The sequence below is a fragment of the Hoplias malabaricus genome, chromosome 1 (genome assembly GCF_029633855.1).
Source record: "Hoplias malabaricus isolate fHopMal1 chromosome 1, fHopMal1.hap1, whole genome shotgun sequence".
Classification (NCBI taxonomy): Eukaryota; Metazoa; Chordata; class Actinopteri; order Characiformes; family Erythrinidae; genus Hoplias; species Hoplias malabaricus.
Window position 1 is genome coordinate 48862881 of NC_089800.1, and position 21174 is coordinate 48884054.

The following is a 21174-nucleotide window of genomic DNA, read 5'->3' on the forward strand; positions in this document are numbered from 1 at the left end:
GTAGCTGTTTAGTTGAGCGTTAAGTGTGGCTAGCAGGCAACACTGTTAGCATACAAAGAGACTGCATTAGGAGGCTTATCCTGAGAGACCAACGAGAGAGTCTTTCTGATATTACTGCATACATACACACACCAGTCTTGTTCAGCACAGTATAATGAAACGTATAAAGTAAAAGGCAGAGACCATTTTCTCTAATTTAATTTTCAGTTATTACTGCTATTAAGCTTAAGTTATTAATTTTTCAGGAAATGAGATAAGATAGGAAACTTGCATAAGCAAAAAACTGGGAGTGAAAAAAAATCTAAATCTGCAGTTAAAAAAATAAATAAAAAATTAAACATTAATATTAAAAGGAACTCCAACCATGCAAGACCTGGTAGACCACCAAAGCTGTCTCCATCAGATAAACACTACTTAAAGCTTTCATCCTTGAGACAGAGGTGAAAATCAGGTTGCAATCTTGCTTCAGATCTGAAAAGTCCACAGGCATTGCTATGAATATGAACATTTATTAAGAAACTCTTACTGAGAAAAAAGTCAAATAAATGATGAAATTTTCTGGCATGTCAGAGTTATGTCTGGCCACTCCACAGCCCCTGACTGCAATGTAACATAACTGAATGGGTTTGAGATTCCATGGATTGTAAAAGGCAAAAATGTATTCATATCTTAGACTGAACTTTAGATACATGGGAAAATATCTCTTCAGAGCCGTCAACACCCCCCCCCCACACACACAAATAATAAATTGAAAACATTTTAAAGTGTATTAATGTGAAACTTTCAATAAAAGAAGATTAAGTTATGCTTATTTGGGACTTCTCAGCAACTTTCACTTATGGAACTGGTAATCAAAGCAAACTGAAGGGCGGTCTCTGATTTAAATCTAGTACCTCATATTAATTTTATGAAATACACAGTGTAACTGAAGCACAGGGCTGTGATCCAAAATAAACATCACAATAGAAACTATTCATCCATTTCCCACTGGCAGTTAGGGTATAAGCTATGGCTTTGATTTCAGCCAGAAAAAGGCATTTTTAAAAGCACTGGCATAGACTACTAACACACATATAATATTTTGTCTTCTTCCAATGAAATTGTTGTTTGGCTTCCAAGCAGAGAAATGCTGATACCATAGCCCCTGGCTCTCATTTGTATGACCCCCATTGTGTTCCCTGGTTCCACTGGGGAGTATTCACTGCTATTACCTCCCTATGTACCGAAGCAACAAAGACTGATGTGATATTTTAAGGGAGAAACCTGAATGCTGAATAGATAGAGGAAGCTGCTGTACTGTCATGGTTCCTGGGGAGTTTTTCAAATGCAAGGGCTAAAAAAAAACACCCCAGTCTGAGGCCTGGAGCAGAGCCTGACAAATGACCACTTCACAGCAGGGAGGACCTTCTTAAAAAGCAGTGAAGCTCATACATAGTGCTTCATTGTTTATGTTTTGAGTTGTTATTCATGCTTATATGCTGGACATCAACTAACGTCCATTCAATATGAAAGACCCAACTGGTAAAATGCCTCTAGCAAAATACCAAAGAAAGCCAAGAGACGAACCAAAAGACAGCTACAAAAGACTCTATTTAAAAGCTTAAATATTCACCTGTCATGTAGCACTTGGTCTCTTGTGTGTTGCTCAAAGGGTTATTGTTCTTGAACATGTAGAGGTTGAAGGGCACGATGTTGTTGTTGTTCAGCTGCTTCCAGATGTCATGGTCGGGTGTGGTCCAGCGGCCTGCAAGAACATCATAATCTCTGCGTCCCATGTGCACCAACTTGGTGAGAGGTTCATAGAGGCCTCCCTGGTAGCCCACCACCAGCTGAAAGCTTGGGTTTGAGTCGAGGTAGACTTCACCAAATGCGGTATGGAGGATCTGTTTGATCATGAGGCCTGATCCACTGAATACAGCCAGGGGGGTGCCATTGTTGTCGCAGGCAACATAGTATTCATCCCCACTACTTAGCTCCATGGCAAACAGGTGGCCCTGAAGGTCATAGTACAGTGAGGTAATCTCTGAGCTGGAGTGGTTGTACATGTGTGTGACTCTTGTAGGGCTAGACAGATCTGCATAAAAGAACTGTAGATGGTGACCTTGACTACTCCGGCTGGACACTCTGCGGCCAAGACCATCATAGCGATATTTTATACTCCATCCACCAACCTTGCTGTAGGCTCTGACCAGCAGGCCGGAGGAGTTGTATTCGAAAAAGTCATTGCCTCTTTGTCTGAGGAACCCATCTTCGTCCATTCTGTACTGGACGTCTCCAAGTCGTGTGATACGGTCCCTTATGTCATAGCGTAATGGAGTGAGGCGGGCACTGTTGCCTGGACTCAGTAGATGAAGGTTGCCGTTTAGGTCGTAACTGTAGCGCCAAAGAGGCTTGTCATTTATGGACACCACTTGGAGCTGGCCATCAGCATCATACTCATAAGTGTACCGTGTGGTGTTGGCATAAGGCCCTACCTTTAGCTCTTTAGCTATTACTCTGCCCATGTTGTCATACTGCACCATCATCCAGTACATCAGCGAGCGGAAGATCTCATACTGGACTTCTTTCACTCTTCCATAGGCGTCAAAGTGCTTGGTGTGGGTCATGACCGCTGTTGTAATAATCTGGTTGATGTCGTAGTAGATGACGCCAAACTTGCCAAACTGCTCTGTTTTACCAGACACGTCGTCGTAGCGGTACAAGTCAATGGGCAGTGGTGTCTCATTTATGACAGCCTGCATGCTTGTGACTCGGAAGCTGTTGTCATAGTTGTAATCAAAACGAGCATTGACCATGCCTTCCTCGCTGAACCGGAAGATCTGCCGGTCGATGAGAGGTCCGATCTGCCGGTAGCGGATGGTGCAGGTGAAGCCCTCGCTCTGTAGGCTAACGGTCTTCAACATGCCTGCTGCCTCATCGTATGAGAAGGCGACGCGCGTGGTGTCGTACAGAATCTCGAGCAGACGGGAGAGCTTGCCATACTTATAGATGATCCTACGACCCGTGCCCTGGTGAATGGTTTGCAGAAGCAGGCCATCCTCTGTGTAGTCCTGCAGCACGGTGGCATTGCCCTCAGGAGGCCGGTACATGTTTCTATAGTAACCAATGGAGCGGGTAGTCTCCAGGGTCTGCCGGGCCACATTGGGCATGGTGACAGATGATAGACGATCGTTCTTGTCAAACTCAAAGATGTACTGGCGCTGGCTGTACAGCAACAGAACCATCGACTGCCAAGGAAAGAAAAAATGACAAAGTGACACTCAGTAGGTTTGAGTCAATGAAGCATGGTAATTTGTAGCACATTTCTGAAAACTGCCTGAAAATGTTAAAGCGTTAAATGTTAAATTCTCTGGCCAACAGAAGTGAAGGTCAATGCAAGCCCAGGAGTCACATTATGCTGCGCGACTAACTGCACAACAAACTGTGGGGTGTCACAGATTCACTTCAGGGGGTCTAAAAATTACAAATAGCTTGATGCAACACTGGCTGAAAAATGTTGCAGGGCAAATTCTCATTAAGTGGTGATGAAACCATCAGCCCCCATGCCCCTGCCCCAATAATAGTACAAATATTATTAGTTAACATGGAGGTCAAGGGTAGAATGTCCTGGAGTGCATAATTTAATAGGAAGCACTTTCTTCTCATTTTTACTTTAAGCTTTCTATCCAAGCAGCATTTGCCAGCTTTACTGCTCTATAAAAAGCAAATTCACAGAAAATGCATCCAAAGGCTTATGAGTAATACCTTTAAAACTCTCAGAACACTACAGAAAAGACACTATCAGCATTTCAAAAGTGTTAGCAGGTTGAGTAGTTGCCATTTTTCAAATCAAAGGTAAAATCTCAGGTTTGCATTCCTTGGTAAAGATCTTTATTCTAATTAGCTAGAAAGTGACATTTTACTTCTAACAGGGTGCTATTTTGGGCATAACTACACTGTCAAGCTGTCAGCAGTAACAATGCATAATGTGAGCAGAGTGAATCAGACAGCTTTAACCGTGGCAGGCTAAGTTAAAACCCAATAATGCAACACAAAGCCCTAGAACACTGATGGGTTAAAAGGTCCTGAGTAATTTTACTCATTTGTACCTTGCAAAATACAGGATAATCATTATCATTATGCATTACTATAAAAAGTCCACAGCTGTTTACCTTCTCAAGGTAGGTGTAGCTCCAAGACTTGCCGTCTGCAAATATCTGCGAAGTGATTCGTCCGTTTTGGTCATATTCCATGCGGACAGACATGGTGCCTCTTTGGATGCCAGCCACATGTCCGCCAGGAGAGTAGGTGACATTGACCCCATTCAGCCGGCTACTTGGAGCCCACAGGGTGGGTCTGCCTGCGTGGTCATAGTGGATCCTCAGAGTGAACTTCCTGTGATCATCATACACTTTCTCTGTGCGGGTGATGCGGTCAAAGTCCATGGAGAGCAGATTTCTGTTATGAACCTGATGGAAAAAAAATGGAAAACAAATCTCATTTCTAAATGGCTCTAGTTGGCAAATAGCAGACGATATATTCTAATGCATCAGCCGGAGCCAGTTGATCATCAAGGAACTCAGGACTACTTTTAATTTAGCATTGTGTTTTTAATTGCAACAGTGTGGTCCTATCTCCAGAGGACAGAAGCTATTGAAGTGATGCTATTTAGACTCATTTCCATATTTCTTTGTTTGTGTGAAGCAAGTCAAAGAAAAAAAAAGGGTTGGTAGGAACCCGTCTGTCAAAGTGAGGATAATGATGGAAGTTTATTGATCGCGAATATAGTTCCATCCGCATTTCAGAAAAGGATTAGCAGGAAGTACAGGACTTTTCATTTTCTTTTGCCACTTGGGGGAAAATCAACGGCGCTCCTGAGAGGAAGATATAGTCAAAGACTAACTACACGACTCAAATGACACACCACACTGGGTTTTCCGCTCACTTCTAATGGATAAGGGCCTTCTAATCCCAGCACATGCTGAGATCAGAGAGGAGAGGCTCTCTTATGGAAGTGGTAATCCACACATCCGGGTCACTGCAGAAGGAAAGAGAGAGGGGCAAAATGACTCACAGGCAGCCTTTGTCTGCTAGCGCCATCCATCTACACTCAATTGAGGTGTGCTTCAGCGTCACATTACACTAGTAAAGAAAGCCAGCCGAGTAGCAGCTAAACAATGGGGGCTTAGAAAGCTCATTCCAAACACATTTAACCTCCAGAATAACCCTGCAGTGGGTGAAGTCAACTTTATCATGCTGTCTTTTCACATTTTTATTTTGCTGCACTCAAGTTTTGTTGAGTAATCTTTGAAGGATCTGACTTAATCTTTGGCTTCTATTTTTTCTATGTTATATCATAGCATATCATATCAAAACATACAGAGGTAACTATAGCTATTAGGCATATGTTATCCTCAGAAAACAGGTTCAATGAGCCACTGTCAAAGATCCGTAACTGTTTGCATTGACGGTATTTATTATTTATTTATTTATACTGATGCTGAAACGCTGACTTTGTTTCCTGTTTGTATTTTTGTTTATTCATGAATATAAATTAAATGAAATCCTGAAATTATATTTGGTTGAAGATGGCCCAATCATTCACAATGCCACAAGTTTAATCAATAAAAAAATGTTCACATAAAGTGAAATTACTGTGCTTAACTGTGAAAGAAATGTGAGACATTGTTTGGACAGGGACAATATTCTACATAAACACCCCATGATAAGAATACTAATTGTGGACCCTTTTACTCTTAAACAACAAGTGGCCGTGTGCCAGTTCCAAGCGGTTGTCTGGAGACGAGGGTCTAAATGACCGCAGCCTACGTGACCATCTGGTATTTTTCTCCTAAAACGCTGTGTAATGAAAGCATCGTTTTCTGTAGCCCCTCTCTCCTCAAGGCCGTGTCTTTCTGATTAAAGCAGACTGATCACTCCAGGTACACCAGCACCCAGCTTGGCACGGCTTAGTAAAGCCTTAAAGCAGCTTTGCGGGTTGTTGTTGGCCGGCGTCCAGTGACACTGGAGGATGCTGGGAGAGATGGCTTGAAAGTGCTCTTGCTCCTCACGATCACGTTGGGAACCCTCGCCCGGGAAGGGACAATTATACAGGGGCCAATTAATGTCACTAATACCCAATTGAGAGGATTATTTTATATTAAAAGTAAGGAGCTGGTGAATAGAAGAATTCCCAGCAGGAGTGGCAGAATGAAGACGAGATATGTTTCCTTTTTTACGTCTCTCTTCCACTGCTCCCGATGTGAACGAGCCAATGCCCTGCAGTTCTCTTACTCTTCCTTTAGTAAGCTGCTTATCCCACAACAAAGACTGAGACCCATGCAAATGATCAAAGACCCAGAAAAAAAAAATAAGTAAAGGAATGGGTCTCAGAAATACTCGCAGGCAATCTTTGCATCATGTGATCTCCCCAAAAACAAAACCTCCAGTGCCAATGGACTATCGTATAGCAGCACGAGTGAGGCTTTCATTGGAGAACGTTGATGTTGAGAGGTCTGCTTTCAGAGGGCCTTCTAAATAGAAAGCTGGACTCGTTTTGATGAAAGAGAGAGAAGGAGAGAGAGCGTAAGAGGGCGGGGGGAGGGGGGGGGTGTGAGAGAGATGGAGAAGGCTGGCTGCCCATGCCAGGCACTGGTTGAGCAGAGGCCCAACAGGCTGGAAAAAAGCTCTTTTGGCAGCGATATCCCAGGCCTCTAGAGAATGGAAACCCACTCAAGGGGAATGCTTTAAATTGGACATTCCTTAAAACAGGCTTGGCTTAGGCAAAGCAAAGGGGATATGAGGAGGATTTGGGTTGTGAAACACAAGCAGAGACTCACTCTAAAATGAGCTAAAGATCTGCAACAGAAGAGAGGAGGGTAACTGATCAAAACCCCTTGTACAATGATCCGATTCATTTTGTTTTACAATCATTTCCCATAATTAGGAGCAGGAGATTGTCTTTTCATCTCTACAACTAGACAGAATATATTAAAGCCATCATTAACTCACTTACAGCTATTTAAAAAATACAAGGCTGACAATGAAAGGTTTGTTGCCAATCTATTTCACTAAAGAAACTCAGAATTACACAGAATCGACAAGTCTATTTTTTTCTTGTTCTCGTTAAAAATAAATTCCTGTTTTGTTTTGCAAGTCCAATATTTGCTTGTGCCTCTGCCTTCCATTTTGAACGTGTCCCCACCGCCTCTCTGATAAGAACTGTAATCTTATTTGCTCAGTGTGATTTTTCGCTTCCTCGAGCAAACACGCGTGTCGTTGTGTTTATTGTGTCTGTTTGGAGGCGGTATAGGACACCGTTCTAGTAAACGCACACCAGAATATCCAAAGGACTGTCAATACAGGCTTTGTGTGTAAAGCTTTCAGGGCGGCTTTCCGGATGTGAGCGTTTTAGGAGCTTCACCCTGTGCACAGCAGAGGGAGAATTTCCCCCATTACTCTCACAAAGCCCCAGTGCTGAGAGGTGGCCCAGTTGCCATGGAGAGTAGCACAACTACCATGGCTTGGCAGCATAAGTCATGAGCCCTACTAGGGGCATGGAGTCGCCGCGGTGATGGGCACATGGCATAGTGCACACCCACACAATACAGGGGCTGCCACTGACCTGATTCTTTTAACCCTCTATGTCCCTCATGGCATATAAGCCTAATTACATTTTGTTTATTAATCTTTCACTAGTACCTCTACAAGCAGAGAAATTCTGCCAAATATAAATGGACTCCATATAACATCAGTAGACAGCAGACTTAAAATAATGTATTTGATGAAGAGTTTTACATTTACCAATATACAACATATAGCTGGATGATCTATGATTATATTTCTTAATTTTGGTGAGTGCAATATAATTCTGATGTTGAAAAGGACAATACAAAAGCTACAGAAAAACAGCAAAGAACAGGAAGCAACATGACATCATCAACAAACAAAAACGTCTTGGCTTTGTTAAACTAACTTTAAAATTGATTGCAATTAACTGTAATGAATATCAGTCAGTGACAGATGCTGTAAATATTATTTACTGAAATATTGAAAATGTGTATTAAAATCTTATCGTTGTTATTGATTGACCTTTTATATTGCGATATATATTGATATTGAATTATTGTCCAGCCCTGATACAATGGATTGTACAACAACCAAAGGTTGTTGTCATTTTTTTACATAAGTAACCATGTGACTCATTATATATTCATTCATTCATTATCTGTAACCCTTATCCAGTTCAGGGTCGCGGTGGGTCCAGAGCCTACCTGGAATCTCTGGGCGCAAGGCGTGAATACACCCTGGAGGGGGCGCCAGTCCTTCACAGGGCAACACAGACACACACATATTCACTCACACACTCACACCTACGGACATTTTTGAGTCGCCAATCCACCTACCAACGTGTGTTTTTGGACTGTGGGAGGAAACCGGAGCACCCGGAGGAAACCCACGCGGACACGGGGAGAACACACCAACTCCTCACAGACAGTCACCCGGAGCGGGAATCGAACCCACAACCTCCAGGCCCCTGGAACTGTGTGACAGCGACACTACCTGCTGCGCCACCGTGCCGCCCCTCATTATATATGTATATATTAATTATTGACAATGTTATTAAAACAAATGGCACCTCTTCTATTAACACAAATCATTGCCCCACCCTGAATCAAGCACCTAAATATTGCACCATCTTCTCTCTCACACACACTTTTTACACTGTCACCCATGCAGTCACCCATGTAATATGACACAATGTCATTTGACATGCCACTCAAGGTTACTTAATGATTCCGTTCAGGTCTGTCTCTCTGTTCTCACCATTAGACTACTCTCATTTCTAAATGCACACAATATACCCTGAGGGCCTTGGCTAATTCCCCACATTCTCTCTCTTTGAGAGACTGGACACTCGCTGTCCACTAAAACATGGCTCCTTTTAACTGTCTAACAAAGTGGCTGGATATTTTGCCTTAATGCCTGGATCACTCTTACTCACACAAACCTCACAGCAATAGGAAACAAGAAGACAAGACACGAGGCACGCTAATCATTTCAGAACGCAGTCTATTTACAATAAATGCAGATCTTAACCGTGGCCATGGTCCAGATCACAAATGAGTCAACTTTCAGTGGACACAGTTATAGTGTATAGTTAGATATATAGGTGGGTTTCTCATCATCACTCAACAGCTTACTACTATTACTGCAAGAACTGAGCTATGTGACAACTGTGCTGCGCAGAATATACATTGTTATTTCTATGGTTACAACAGTTAATCAATGAAGCCTGTGTAGATTATGAACAGTGTCATGGGGGTCTTCATATTGGATTTCCATAAAAGTCCTAAGAGTAAATGTGACACTTGTTAATAATTTCAGATCATTTCAGACCATATCAATTTGTCTGTTTATCACGGATGTTTACTGCAGTGCAAAAAGGAAAAAACAGTTTCAGATTATAAATAAAGTAATCAGAGAAATCAATCAAAATTGGAGGAAGGCCTTTGTGACCATAAGATCATTCTGACAGCTTTTAAAAGCAAGCGAATGTAATAAATAAATAAATAAAAAGTGTAATTAAGGACCATTTCCTCTGCACTATGTACTGATATCCCAGATGCTGTTTCCTAACTGCACGTCCACTTTGCATGACCATTAAAAACTAAGGCCCCTCATGTTACAGCACTTCCAAATTAATTGAAAAAGCAGTCGATAGGTTAACTGACTATAGAAACGGTTGTTAGCCCCAGCCCAAGTTATTACCTCTCCGGAGGGCAGTGTCTGGAGCTCAAGTGACAGCTCACTGCCCCATCCACTCGCGCTCAATAAGACCAGTGTCTGACACACGGCCCTGGACGCTCCTGCCGTCCAGTTCGACACAATCAGAGCGGTGTTACAGTGAGGAGACGGATGGAGATGTCAAAGTGCTACAGTGAAGAAAGCCTCTGGGTTTCATTCATCAGGGGAGTCATCACCGCCCCAGGCTTTGACCTAGCCCTCAGGGTCACAAAGCAGGATGCCACAGTGTGATGGATTGACCACTGAGCTGTGCACACTCCCTCTCCCTCTCTCTCTCTCTCTCTCTCTCACACACACACACACACACAGAGCACACAAACTGACCTTGGCAGACAGCACCAAGACTGCTGGGGCTGGGTCAGAGCACCACAGAGCCGCCATTAAAAAAGCAGATCATTCTAAAAGACAGGTGCACTGCACGGGCTTCTTCAATAATGTCCGTGAACTGCGAGATGAGGCTAGAGAGATTATAATCAAGAGGCAATTACACTCAGAACAGGGACTCGGGCGCTTAGATGAGTCACTGCATTTCTCCGAGAAATGAAGCCAGAGCTGCGTGAAGTTAACCCAGCCAATGCAGAGGCAATGTGGCCATGCAATTACTGTTCTGTGTGAGAGCTTGACTACTGCTAGACTGGGTGTGTGTATATGTGTGTGTGTGGGGGGGTGTGAGTGTGTGTGTGTGTTTGCGTTCCTGCATTTGCCAGGCCACACTGGGCACTAGTCTTTATCCGTGAAGTGTGTGTGTGGGCATGTACCATCCCTCAGGGACCGATGATGATGATGTGTGTGTGTATACAAACAGGCACTGTATCCCTCTTGCCTGTGTGGGCAGAGAGGAGTAAATCTAAACAAGTCATTGTGCTTGGGTAACGCATGTGTTTGTGAGTGCCAGTATCTCCTGGAGGAAGAAAGTCTATGACTGGTGGATGTGTTTTTCTTTCTATCAAGTGCTGTGAGGTTCCTATGTAAAAATGGTGTTGACACGTTTAACACATATCCGAAAAAAATAAAATAAATAAAATTAAAAATAAAATAAACTACTACTTCATAAACAAAAATATGTCAAGGTCCTAAACACATTCTAAATAAATAAACATAGATAAATGTGTATGCTTGTTTGTGGATGGGCTTTAATACAAGAAAATACCTGAGGCCCTAGTAACTGGATTAGATAATTAAAGCTAAATTTTAATTACACCAATGATACTCTTCACACATAAGCCAGGATTCATTCCATACACCAGCTCTGACGGTGACGGACAGCTGTGTTGGACACCCTAAACTTAAAATAGCTGCTAATCTTAAGCTCAAATATAAAACAATCTAAGCAACAAAATGTACAAAAGGCGACTGCTTTGAAAAAAAACCTTTAAAAAATGTTGATTTCTTGCTCACAACAGCCTCAGGCATCAGCTTTAGCTTATATTTTACTCCTATAACTGGTGCAGAGTTCATTAGAACTAGCCAAGAAAACAAACAGAGAATGGTAGGTTAAGGCCTTAATCAGAAAATGGGACCACGTTGGCTCAAATCAAACTGTGATCAGGACTTGTCGTAAACCTGGGTTGTTTTGAGAATGTTTATAGTTGAACCAAAGGAAACCAGCACCTGAAACTACGGATACTGGAAGCCCGTGCTAGCATTTCTCCTGCAGTGTTGCTATCAGTGCGTGAAGAGTGGGAGAAGAGGGTTGCATTGACAATCCAACACAATGGGCAGCACTTTGAACACATTTTATAAGTGGTCAGAAACTTGTAAATAACTAAATAACTTGTAAATAAAGAATAAAGTAAGCACACCATTGTTTTTCTTGTGAAATTCCCAATAAGTTTGATGTGTCACATGACCCTCTTCCCATTGAAAAAACAAAAGTTGGATCCAAAATGGCCGACTTCAAAATGGCCACCACGGTCACCACCCATCTTGAAAAGTTTCCCCCCTCCCATATACTAATGTGCCACAAACAGGAAGTTAATATCACCAACCATTCCCATTTTATTAAGGTGTATCCATATAAATGGCCCACCCTGTAGAGTTCAGTAGCATGAACTCTGAATTGGCTGATTTCACATTTGTTATCAGCCAAATAACTCTTCGCAAATGTGCTCTTCTCCAGTTATAAGGTACAGAGTAAAGTGTTATGAAGTGCCTGGAATAGTAACATTTGCTGAGGTGACAAAAAGAAGATTAGCACCTTCCTTTGGCTGCCTTCTCTGTGTCAATTTCTAATCACAGGCGTCATTACACTATTTTTGAGGTGTAGTTCTGGACTGACATTAATGCAGTATGGAGGTAACTAGCTGAAGAAACTGAGCATTGCTGGAATTTGCCTGATGTTGTTGGTGTAGTGTATGTGTCGGTAGGTGCTAAATATTGTCCAGTGTGTGGTAACATTAGTCACTGGTGACCACCTGTAGCTCCAAGTGCGTGTGTGAGTAAAAGAACTTACCCTCAGTCTGCGTCCATACACCGTGACCTGTCCCCTGGCTTGTTCTTTCCTCTGTCTCCACTCCACCAAGTTGAGACCGTTGTCGATGGGCAGTGTGACATTCCTCTTGCTGATCGTTGGGTTGACTGTCCCTGAGAGCAAGTGGGGCTCGGTGTGTAGGGATACCTCCATGCCATTAGCCAGGACCAACCGCAGAGAGCCGTCCAGCCCGATGTAATAGCTGTTCTTCACTTGCTCTGTGTGGGAAGAAAGAGAGCCAGAGAGTTATAGTGTGTATGAATGAAGACTCACTCTCACTGTGGTCAGTGCCTCAGCTACACAATCAATAATGAGAAGCACATATCTGGACCCTCGTTTATCTAACAAGTAATAATTATACACAGTTCACTTGAAGTATTAACTATAGAGAACGTACTACTGAAATAACACAGGCGTTGATGAATCCCAATGTTAAATAAGAATAAGAGGTTGACATCTACCATTCTGGACTTAGACCCTAAAGGGTTAAATAATTGTTTGGCTGAACAAGGCCTTCACATTGAGACTTTAACTAAATAATGCTGGAAAGCCCCGCAGTGGCAGACCTTCAGTGTTATAGCAGTCCAAGGACAGGGAGAGATATAGAGAAGAAAGAGGGTGAGTGTGTGTGTGTGTGTGAGAGAGAGAGAGTGAGTGAGTGAGAGAGAAAAAAAGAGAGGGAAATGAGAGAGAGAGAGAGAGAGAAGGAGAGATATAAGAAAGAGAGAGAGCAACCAAGCAAGGCAGAGCAGGAGAGAAAGGGAGGGCAGGAGAGAGAGAGAGAGAGAGAGAGAGAGAGAGAGAGAGAGAGAGAGAGAGAGCGGAAAAACTAAAAGTATTGTTTAGCAATGGAGGGCAACAGATGAAACAACACCTCCCAGGTGATCTGTTAGCAGAATGACCGGTAGAATGATAGATAGATAAATAGATAGATAGATCGAGAAAGAGAAACAACTCTGAAGGAAAAGAACACATATAACAGGAAAAATAATTAATAAGACTAAAGCGAGAAAGAAAGAGGGAGAGCAGCAATGCCATGACTGCAGCACACAAGTAAGCGTCAGTCAGCACTTTAACAAGGCCCACCATGAATAAAACTCTCATTACCGGCCGCTGTGAATTAATGACTTGTCGAGAGCAGCGCTAATTACGCATCAGCGCTCAATCTCAACACACGAGAAAACGTGCGGTTAGCTTTCCCTTCTCTCTCCCTTCTGAAAACACATGTGTTCCTGGACGTTATATAAACCAAGAGCGACAAGCATTTTCAATTATTACATGATATTAACATTAAAAAAAAAAGGAAAGCCACTTTATGAGTTGTCCACTTCCATTAAAGTAAGAATGGCTGAAGTCACGGTGAAGGTCTGTTTCCGTGGTAATGCTGCATTTTATATAAGCGTATCTTTGTATTAGTGCATCTTTGCAAAAGAACCTGTATGACCTCTGCTGCTGAGGCAGACGGGGCCAGTGGGTCTGAAGCTGAAGGCCGGTTGAGTGCAGCACCGGGGAAAACGTCTTTGAAAGTCTGTATATGTATCTTTATTCTGTTATAACTGAGAGAACCTTGTTTTGTGACTGCAGTGAAGTCACATGACGCTCTTGTATTTTAGACAGAACATCACCCTAACCCTGCCACTAACAGATATTATGAACAACATACAGCACATGCTGGGTCCAAACTCTACAACTACATTAAGGTAACTCCTGGAATGATATGGGATGAGCTGGACCAGCTTCACATGAGGCTATGCCCAATGTCAAGTGTAGATCACATAGCACTGGCTGTACAGCAGTGGAATTGTGTTCTCTGGAGAGCTCTATCCAATAGCAGTTCCCAAACTGGGGGCCAAAAACGAGCCATTGACGTCCATGATTGGTTTATCCCTAATGTAAACTCTTACTGTATAAAAGATAACAAAATGACTAGTAGGGCAAGTGATTGCAATATTTTGCATAGTAATGTATCATATATCTGCATAATACATGCATACACACATTCCCAATTACAGACACACACACCTGGCTCACCACCCCACTGCTGCCATCTCACCCACACACTCTCTGGTCTCTGCCAATAAATACCACAAGGTCAGCGCATTTCAGAAATGTATATCCAAGTTTCCAGCAGCCATTTACAAAGCGGACAAGAGCGAATTAATTAGCGACAAAGCAACTGGCTTTGTGCCTCCTTTCCTCCTGTCACTTCCATTCTCTCTTTCTCCAGCACAAGGTCATCATCCTCAACTGACCGTTAGCTCCACCCCTGCTAACAGTACCCAAAACACACGCCCACACTGTCTCTCAGGTGCAGCTATCCATCCGCAGGGCCAATCGAAACCTGGGGGAGGGACGGCCTTTCAAACCCTGCTCTCGCAGGAGCACAGAGAAATCATTAGAGCCTCGGAGTTCAAAGCTGAATATCGGCAATCGATGGGGCAGTTGGTCAGCCGCAAAACAGGACATCAAAATGCCAAAGTATGCAAGAAAAATCACAGGCCTGGGCTGGAGGACTGTGACCTCGGCCACGCCCCTCTGTCCTCAGGCCAGACTGATTAAGATTGGATTTCCTACAGCAGACAGGAGCGCCCGGCCCAGGCTCATACACAAAACCCAGGGACAGCAAATCAATAGCTACTTTTATCTTTATGAGTGACATGTGTTCTCTGAATTACCACAGAGCCAAGACCAGCGGGCTTCTGCTTCTGTTCATTTCACTGATCTAAGGCTTGATTCTAACCAAGGCAGGTGCCTGCAGACACATCCTGTCGCTGCTGGAACAAAATCTAGCGCTCCTAAAATGGTACCTACAGAAGAGAAGGCAAAAAACATAAATGTACACTCTACGGTCAACAGCTCCAGTGTTCTCCGATTTGACTACCTCACTCTGCAGGAGATTCTGCATTTCTGGAAAGCACTCACACTAGACCCTGGAACACTGCTATGTGGGTCTGACTGCACGCATCTGCATAACCATTAATAAGCTGCTGATATTGGGTAATAAGTTCAGGATCACAAAAGTCCCTCCAACTAATGGTACAGGATGGTGCTCCATCACTCGGGAAGCCAAATGCTAAGGGGCTTTACGCTTCTTAGCTCCAAGTTTGGCAGTGGTCATGACCTTGAGCTCAAGTGTTCTTGTTAATGAATCAAGAATGTTTTCTAGGTAAAGAGCAGCCGGAAATAACAAAACGATGTAAAAACCAGAACAGCATTGAACGTTTTTTCCTCAGGCACAACACACCTGGCAAAAGTGGGCTTAAGCTGCAGTATTTCATTTCTGTGTTTGAGAAACATAAAATTGATTCTTCTGTCTTTCACCCGAGCTCATGTTGTCTAAATAAACTTCACTTTTCAGCATGCCTGAGGTGGAATAACACAAAATTGAAGGAAAGATAGGAATTAAGCTGAAGGCCACCACTGTGTCTAGAGTTGAGGGGTAAAAAGTGTTTCTCTCTGTCTGAGCTCAATATTGTCAGAACAAATTCAACTATTCAGTGTTCATATGTAACGCAATCCAGATATCACTGCTGTGAAACATTCCTACACCAAAAAGAATATTACATCACCGATCATCTGAAAGAGAGGGAGAGAGTTCAGACCCTGCTGGATTTCACTGAACTGTAATTTTCATCAGAAAAATGCTACTCCTGAACTGCAGTAGGTGCTGGAATGGAAACTACAAGAATGAATATCTGTCTCTCACAACTCTTCTAGCAAGCCAAGCCCCCTAGTGTTCATCCAGCTAGATGGAAATCAACTGGGACAATTTTTTTTCTTCCCTGGTTTAAATCTTCTGATAGAGGAGTCACAGCATGTGCATGTTAAATCTGAACAAAGTGAGAGAAATCAGAGTAGAATCAGAGCTTTGTGTGTGCTACCGTGTCTCCCATTACTGTATAAATGATGAAAAAAAGCCTTCTATGTATTTGGAGATTTTAAGCGCAAGAGCTTATTTAGAGAGATGTTTGGAAAGGGAAGAATGCACCTCTGTTTTGTTTACTTATCACATATTTAATTTCACCAAATAATTAACCGGTGGTCATAATGTTGAAATGACCATAACAGAAAAAGGTAAACCTATTAAAAGTGTACAACATATCATGTACAATACTTGGGCTAGACTCCTAACACTACATTCAACTATATCTGTAACATTACTAGAAATGTCAAAAAGCCTATCTGGTTCAGAGTGTATGTCAGACACCAAATGTAAATGCAAATGAATGCACTGTTTATAATGTCACTATTCAATGAAAAACAAATGGTTTCTCCCAAAAAAGCAACTTAACAGGAGTAGAAACAGTCTTTTTAACTTTCAGAGGAAATCATTTGAAACAATAAATGTAAATTAATATATATTTTGGAGCATTTCTATTGGTCCATTCATCATAAAATTTTCACACATTGTGAATGCCGGCAGCTGTGTTTAAATGTTGTAGTACAATAATCCACAAAAATGGAAATACATGTTTTTAATTGGACAGCGATGATATGACTTTTCATTAAAAGCAATTATTTTGTTTGTCCTGTAAACTTACAGTTGGGGACCCTTGGTTATTTGTGTACAACTATGACGTGAAAAATGGCTCCTACCTTGCATGAGTGTGTAGAAGGTTCCGGAGGCTGAGAGGTTGGTGGTGACGATGATATCTTCCTTGTTGGATCCTTCAGCCTGAACCCGCACTGCATTGTCAGCATCTGTACGATAACTACTCACCCTCCCAGTAGGATACGTCACATTCGTCAACCTTCCATAACTGTCATACCTGCAGAGAGAGAGAGAGAGAGAGAAAGCAAAAGAAGAGTGGGGGTTAGAAGTCACAGTATTGCTCCAGAAAGAATGAAGAATATAAGCCAATGCAATATTGGGACAGTGGTAAAGCTGTATCTTCCATTCTCTTCTTCAGCCCTCAAAGTTCTGATTGTATTTTATTTGTGGTGGTCCATTCGAGACCATGGGTCCATCTGGGTGGTCCATTCGAGATTGTGGTCGTCTCCAGCAGTAACAAAATATGTAGTAATGTATTTATTATTATGAATAAAATTTGATTAAAAGTTTTTGTTGCCTACATTGTGTGCAAAAAATTGCTTTTAGGTTTTCTCAACATCAAAACAACCAGAACCAGACCTGCTAATATTAAACGGAAATCAAATGTAAATGCATCTCACAGGGTAATAAATTCCATTTGAATTGTATGTGTACCTTTATCTTAAATAAATGCTAGGTAGTATTATTACCATAAAATAACAGCATCAAAATCATCGTGATGCTTTGCTGGCCTGTAACAGTAAGAACAGATCCTCTTTCGTTGCTATTCCAGGCTTAGCACCGCAGAAACTGCACTATGTAACATTTAGAAATGGATAGAAAGCCAGGCCACGCCCTGCCCCCTCCCTCCTGATTTAAGGACTGTGCTGTAAAAATATATTACACTCTGCAACAGCGGGGGGGGAGCCCAGGAGGGAGCAAAAACACCAAATCTTACCTAGTGCTACTTTAAGTCAACACAAGCTTAAGCTTAATTTAATCCTAGCCCTAATCCTAGTGTTTTAATCGGGACACCAGACTGTGTCTCCATACACAGTATAAGGTATCAGAAAACTGTCATAATCTCTGGTAAAACAAGACTGAGATAAGCAAGAGCAAATGTTCTTCCCTTCCAAAATGAGAGACTACAGTCTTAGACATGGTTTGAGGAGGTGAGTTTGGTTTAGCGCCGTCCTTCTTCCAGAGCTTCCTCTGAGCCAACTGCAACACAAACAGTCACACAGCTGATCAAATGCCTTCTGTCGTCTCTGGGCAAACCTCAACAGAACAGGCACTCTCTCAACTCGGCCAGTCCTCTAACATCATGAGTGAGCGCATCTACTGGAAGACTTTTATCAGCAGTGCGACTGAAGCCTGCAGAGCCCTCACCAACGTGCCTCATCTCTCTAATAACATCCAAAACACAAGTGATAGCCGCAGCTGTTCCACACTGCCGGCCCCTATCCTCCCGCCTCAGCACAGGCAGAAATGAAAGGCTGGAGCAGCCGAACCAATAGAGAGAAATCTGATCTGAATTAGGGCTAAAGACTTCAGAGATATGTAAGAAGCTCTCAGGAGTAAACATACAGTGTGATATTAAAGCTCAAATGAGGCTATCTTCTGTTTTCACAAGCAGAGGTAATCAGCGATAGGAGTGTGAATCACAGCATGACTTTTCCTTATCCAAGCCGATCGAAAAAGAAACCGCTGAAGACGAGATAAAGGAGAAATCTTGCAGATGTCTTTTACAGGCTCCAGTCCCCAGTCCAATCAATGTAAAGGGAAGTAGGAGTTGTTGTCCACTGTCTGGATCACCTATAATGGGCCTGTAAGCATCAGAACTGGACCTTGAACAAACAGAAGAAGGTCTCATGGACAGCTGGTGACATAGTGTCACTTAAACAGCATATTAAGGAATGGTTAGGAAATGTCTGCTGATGACAGTCTCAGAGCTTAACGTGTGTCTCATTATTGGAATTTATTTATGTGGATCCAGCACCTCTGCATTTTTGTATGTGAAATAAAATAAAACTGAGCTATATTAATAATAAATTCTCATTAAATGAGAATACTTATTTTTGTGTAACCTCCTTTCAAAAAACCCAAAATGGCACATTTTCTGTGATGGCAACTGCAGTTCTAGCAAAATTAGGTCATCTCGCTCAGTAAAGGACACTGAACTGCAACAGACAAGCAGAGCAGATCACGAAACTGGGCAGAGACCATAGATGACATGACTGGGTTGTGGAGTAATTTGGATAATAAGAAAACGTTAGCAAGTCTTTAACTTTAATATGTATTTTGAATGCTACTGTATTAGGTGGAGCACAGAGCACTGTTGTGTCTATAGGTTCTGGGATCTTTTCACTCCCTGCCCACTTGCTGGGTCACTCCACACTCAGTGTTCCCTTACCTCATTGTTTTACACATTAAACACTGCTGAGTCCTAGGGATATTAATATTATGAAAAAGTGTTGGACCAACATTCTGGATCAGTTCCCTACAGGTATAAGACAAACAGGTACGGCACTCTGCCACTAACAAAAAGAAAATAAATTAGGTATATTTGGCCGATGCTAGTTCATAATACTACCTGTTAAAAGTTTGGGAACACTTTGCCGGCTTTCTAAATATTTCCCCATCTTACTTTTCAGTTTTATTTTCATCCATTGAAGAGCTTACAATCACTTATCACTGATAAAGCAGATTGCGAGATTGAGAATAAATACCAGAAACCAGAAGCTATTTTAGGAAGCTAATTTCAGGCCTCCTGGGAGAACAGGAGGGTATTATACATTGTTTGGGTCTGAAATGACATACATCCATACTAGTTAGTATGTAAATCTAGTATGCCGCACTATGTATTCTGTGCAAGTACACAGTATGTACCAGGCAGAATGTGGAAAGTTCCCAAAATGGTGCCGGTGATCACATACGCAGATGTAGCTAATGAATAATACACTAATGATATGAGGCTGTTCACGCTTTTAAAAACATATCTGAGTGCTTAAGTTTTGCCTTTTCAGTGATGTACCTATAGATTCCAAGGTCATGTGGGAATCATCTCTGATCATCATTATTCTGAACACTAACTTTTCTTGACTTTAAATTTTTCATAATTTCCTTTAAATGCTAATAGTGAGTGGAAAAAAATGACTTTGAGCTTAAATCAATGTCTACGCCTGTATGAACACCTTGGCCCTCATTACACTGACTGAGGCAGGTCATTGTCAGACACAGAGGTCTTTGTATAGACAGAAAAGTATGATCAAACATATCTTTTTAAAGCAGCAAACTGCACTGTACTGTGATCGCTGACCCCAGAGTTCTCCACAAAAGAGAGCCTCCGCTCAGGGTGTGTTTCTACAACCGGCTCATACTGAGCTATCTATTAGAGTCTTCAAAGCAGACTGAGGGGAGCACAAAGGAAGATGACAGAGAGAGAGGAGACACAGAAAAGGGAAAAAAAGGAGGCTGAATGAGAGAGAGAGAGAGATGGAGAGGAAGTGAACACCTGTGGTTCTTTTTAAAAAACCCATATTTCCACTTGAACCCTTTCACAGAACAGTCACATGAATGACCTCTGACCACTCTTTGCTTTGCTGCTGGACACATTGCCCGCCTGCCCACTCCCAACACTATCCTAAAATGGGTTTTGTACAGGTGTATTTCTGTTTATCAAATGTACACACAATACAAATGTACCATCAGAGGAACAACAATGGCCTTAAGGTCCCACAGTGGACCTTAAATCATTTATTTTCCCCCAAATGGGAACGGTGCAAGTTTGAGCTTATTCATAACTGAACATTTAAAAAATACAAGGTTTGCATCAATGATAGGCAGCGTCCCTTAACCTTGATCAGCTTTCACAACTCTTTTCCCCACTCTGATGACCACTTCTGCTGGTCTCTTCTGATTTTTGACTTAATACAATGTACAAAATGTACCCGCAATGGAATACTGTTCAGTTCTCTAACCCCGAAGATACCATTGCGAGAAAGTACCATCCTGATTACAGCTCAATACCCTATTTTCTGGGAGTGTCTGTAAGACAGGTGAACACTAAATAAGGCTGAACATTAGCTCCTCCACTTTCTCAGCAAGAACTCAACAAAAACACTTCAGAACTCCATTAGGATGAAAAGCAAAACACATCTGCGATGCCCGCAGTACAGCAAGATTCCAATAAAGTGTAATGGAGGGGACAGCTCAGCAGATGTCTTTGTTGTGTTTGCCTGCGCTGCTTTGCATACAGACTCTCCACAAATTCTGGCTGACGTAACTAGCATGTGTCCTCGGGTCTAGCGTGCCTCAGAGGGACTTAATGAATTCAGGTGGTGGCTATGATAACCTGCCCGTGCCTCTACTGTACTCCGGTTTGGAC

At 42.3% G+C, this 21174-nt stretch overlaps 1 protein-coding gene across 7 annotated transcripts in view; it reads right to left on the bottom strand.

Annotated features, from left to right (window-relative positions):
• Positions 1–21174, bottom strand: part of tenm4 (teneurin transmembrane protein 4) — a 240273-nt gene that overhangs the window by 11476 nt on the left and 207623 nt on the right. For all 7 annotated transcript variants that reach the window (XM_066665730.1, XM_066665721.1, XM_066665712.1 and 4 more), the window contains 4 exons: positions 16853–17025; positions 12239–12474; positions 4152–4448; positions 1613–3227 (listed from right to left, as the gene is read on the bottom strand). In XM_066665730.1, the coding sequence (XP_066521827.1) occupies positions 1613–3227; positions 4152–4448; positions 12239–12474; positions 16853–17025 (2321 nt within the window). The remainder of the gene's footprint in view (positions 1–1612; positions 3228–4151; positions 4449–12238; positions 12475–16852; positions 17026–21174) is intronic.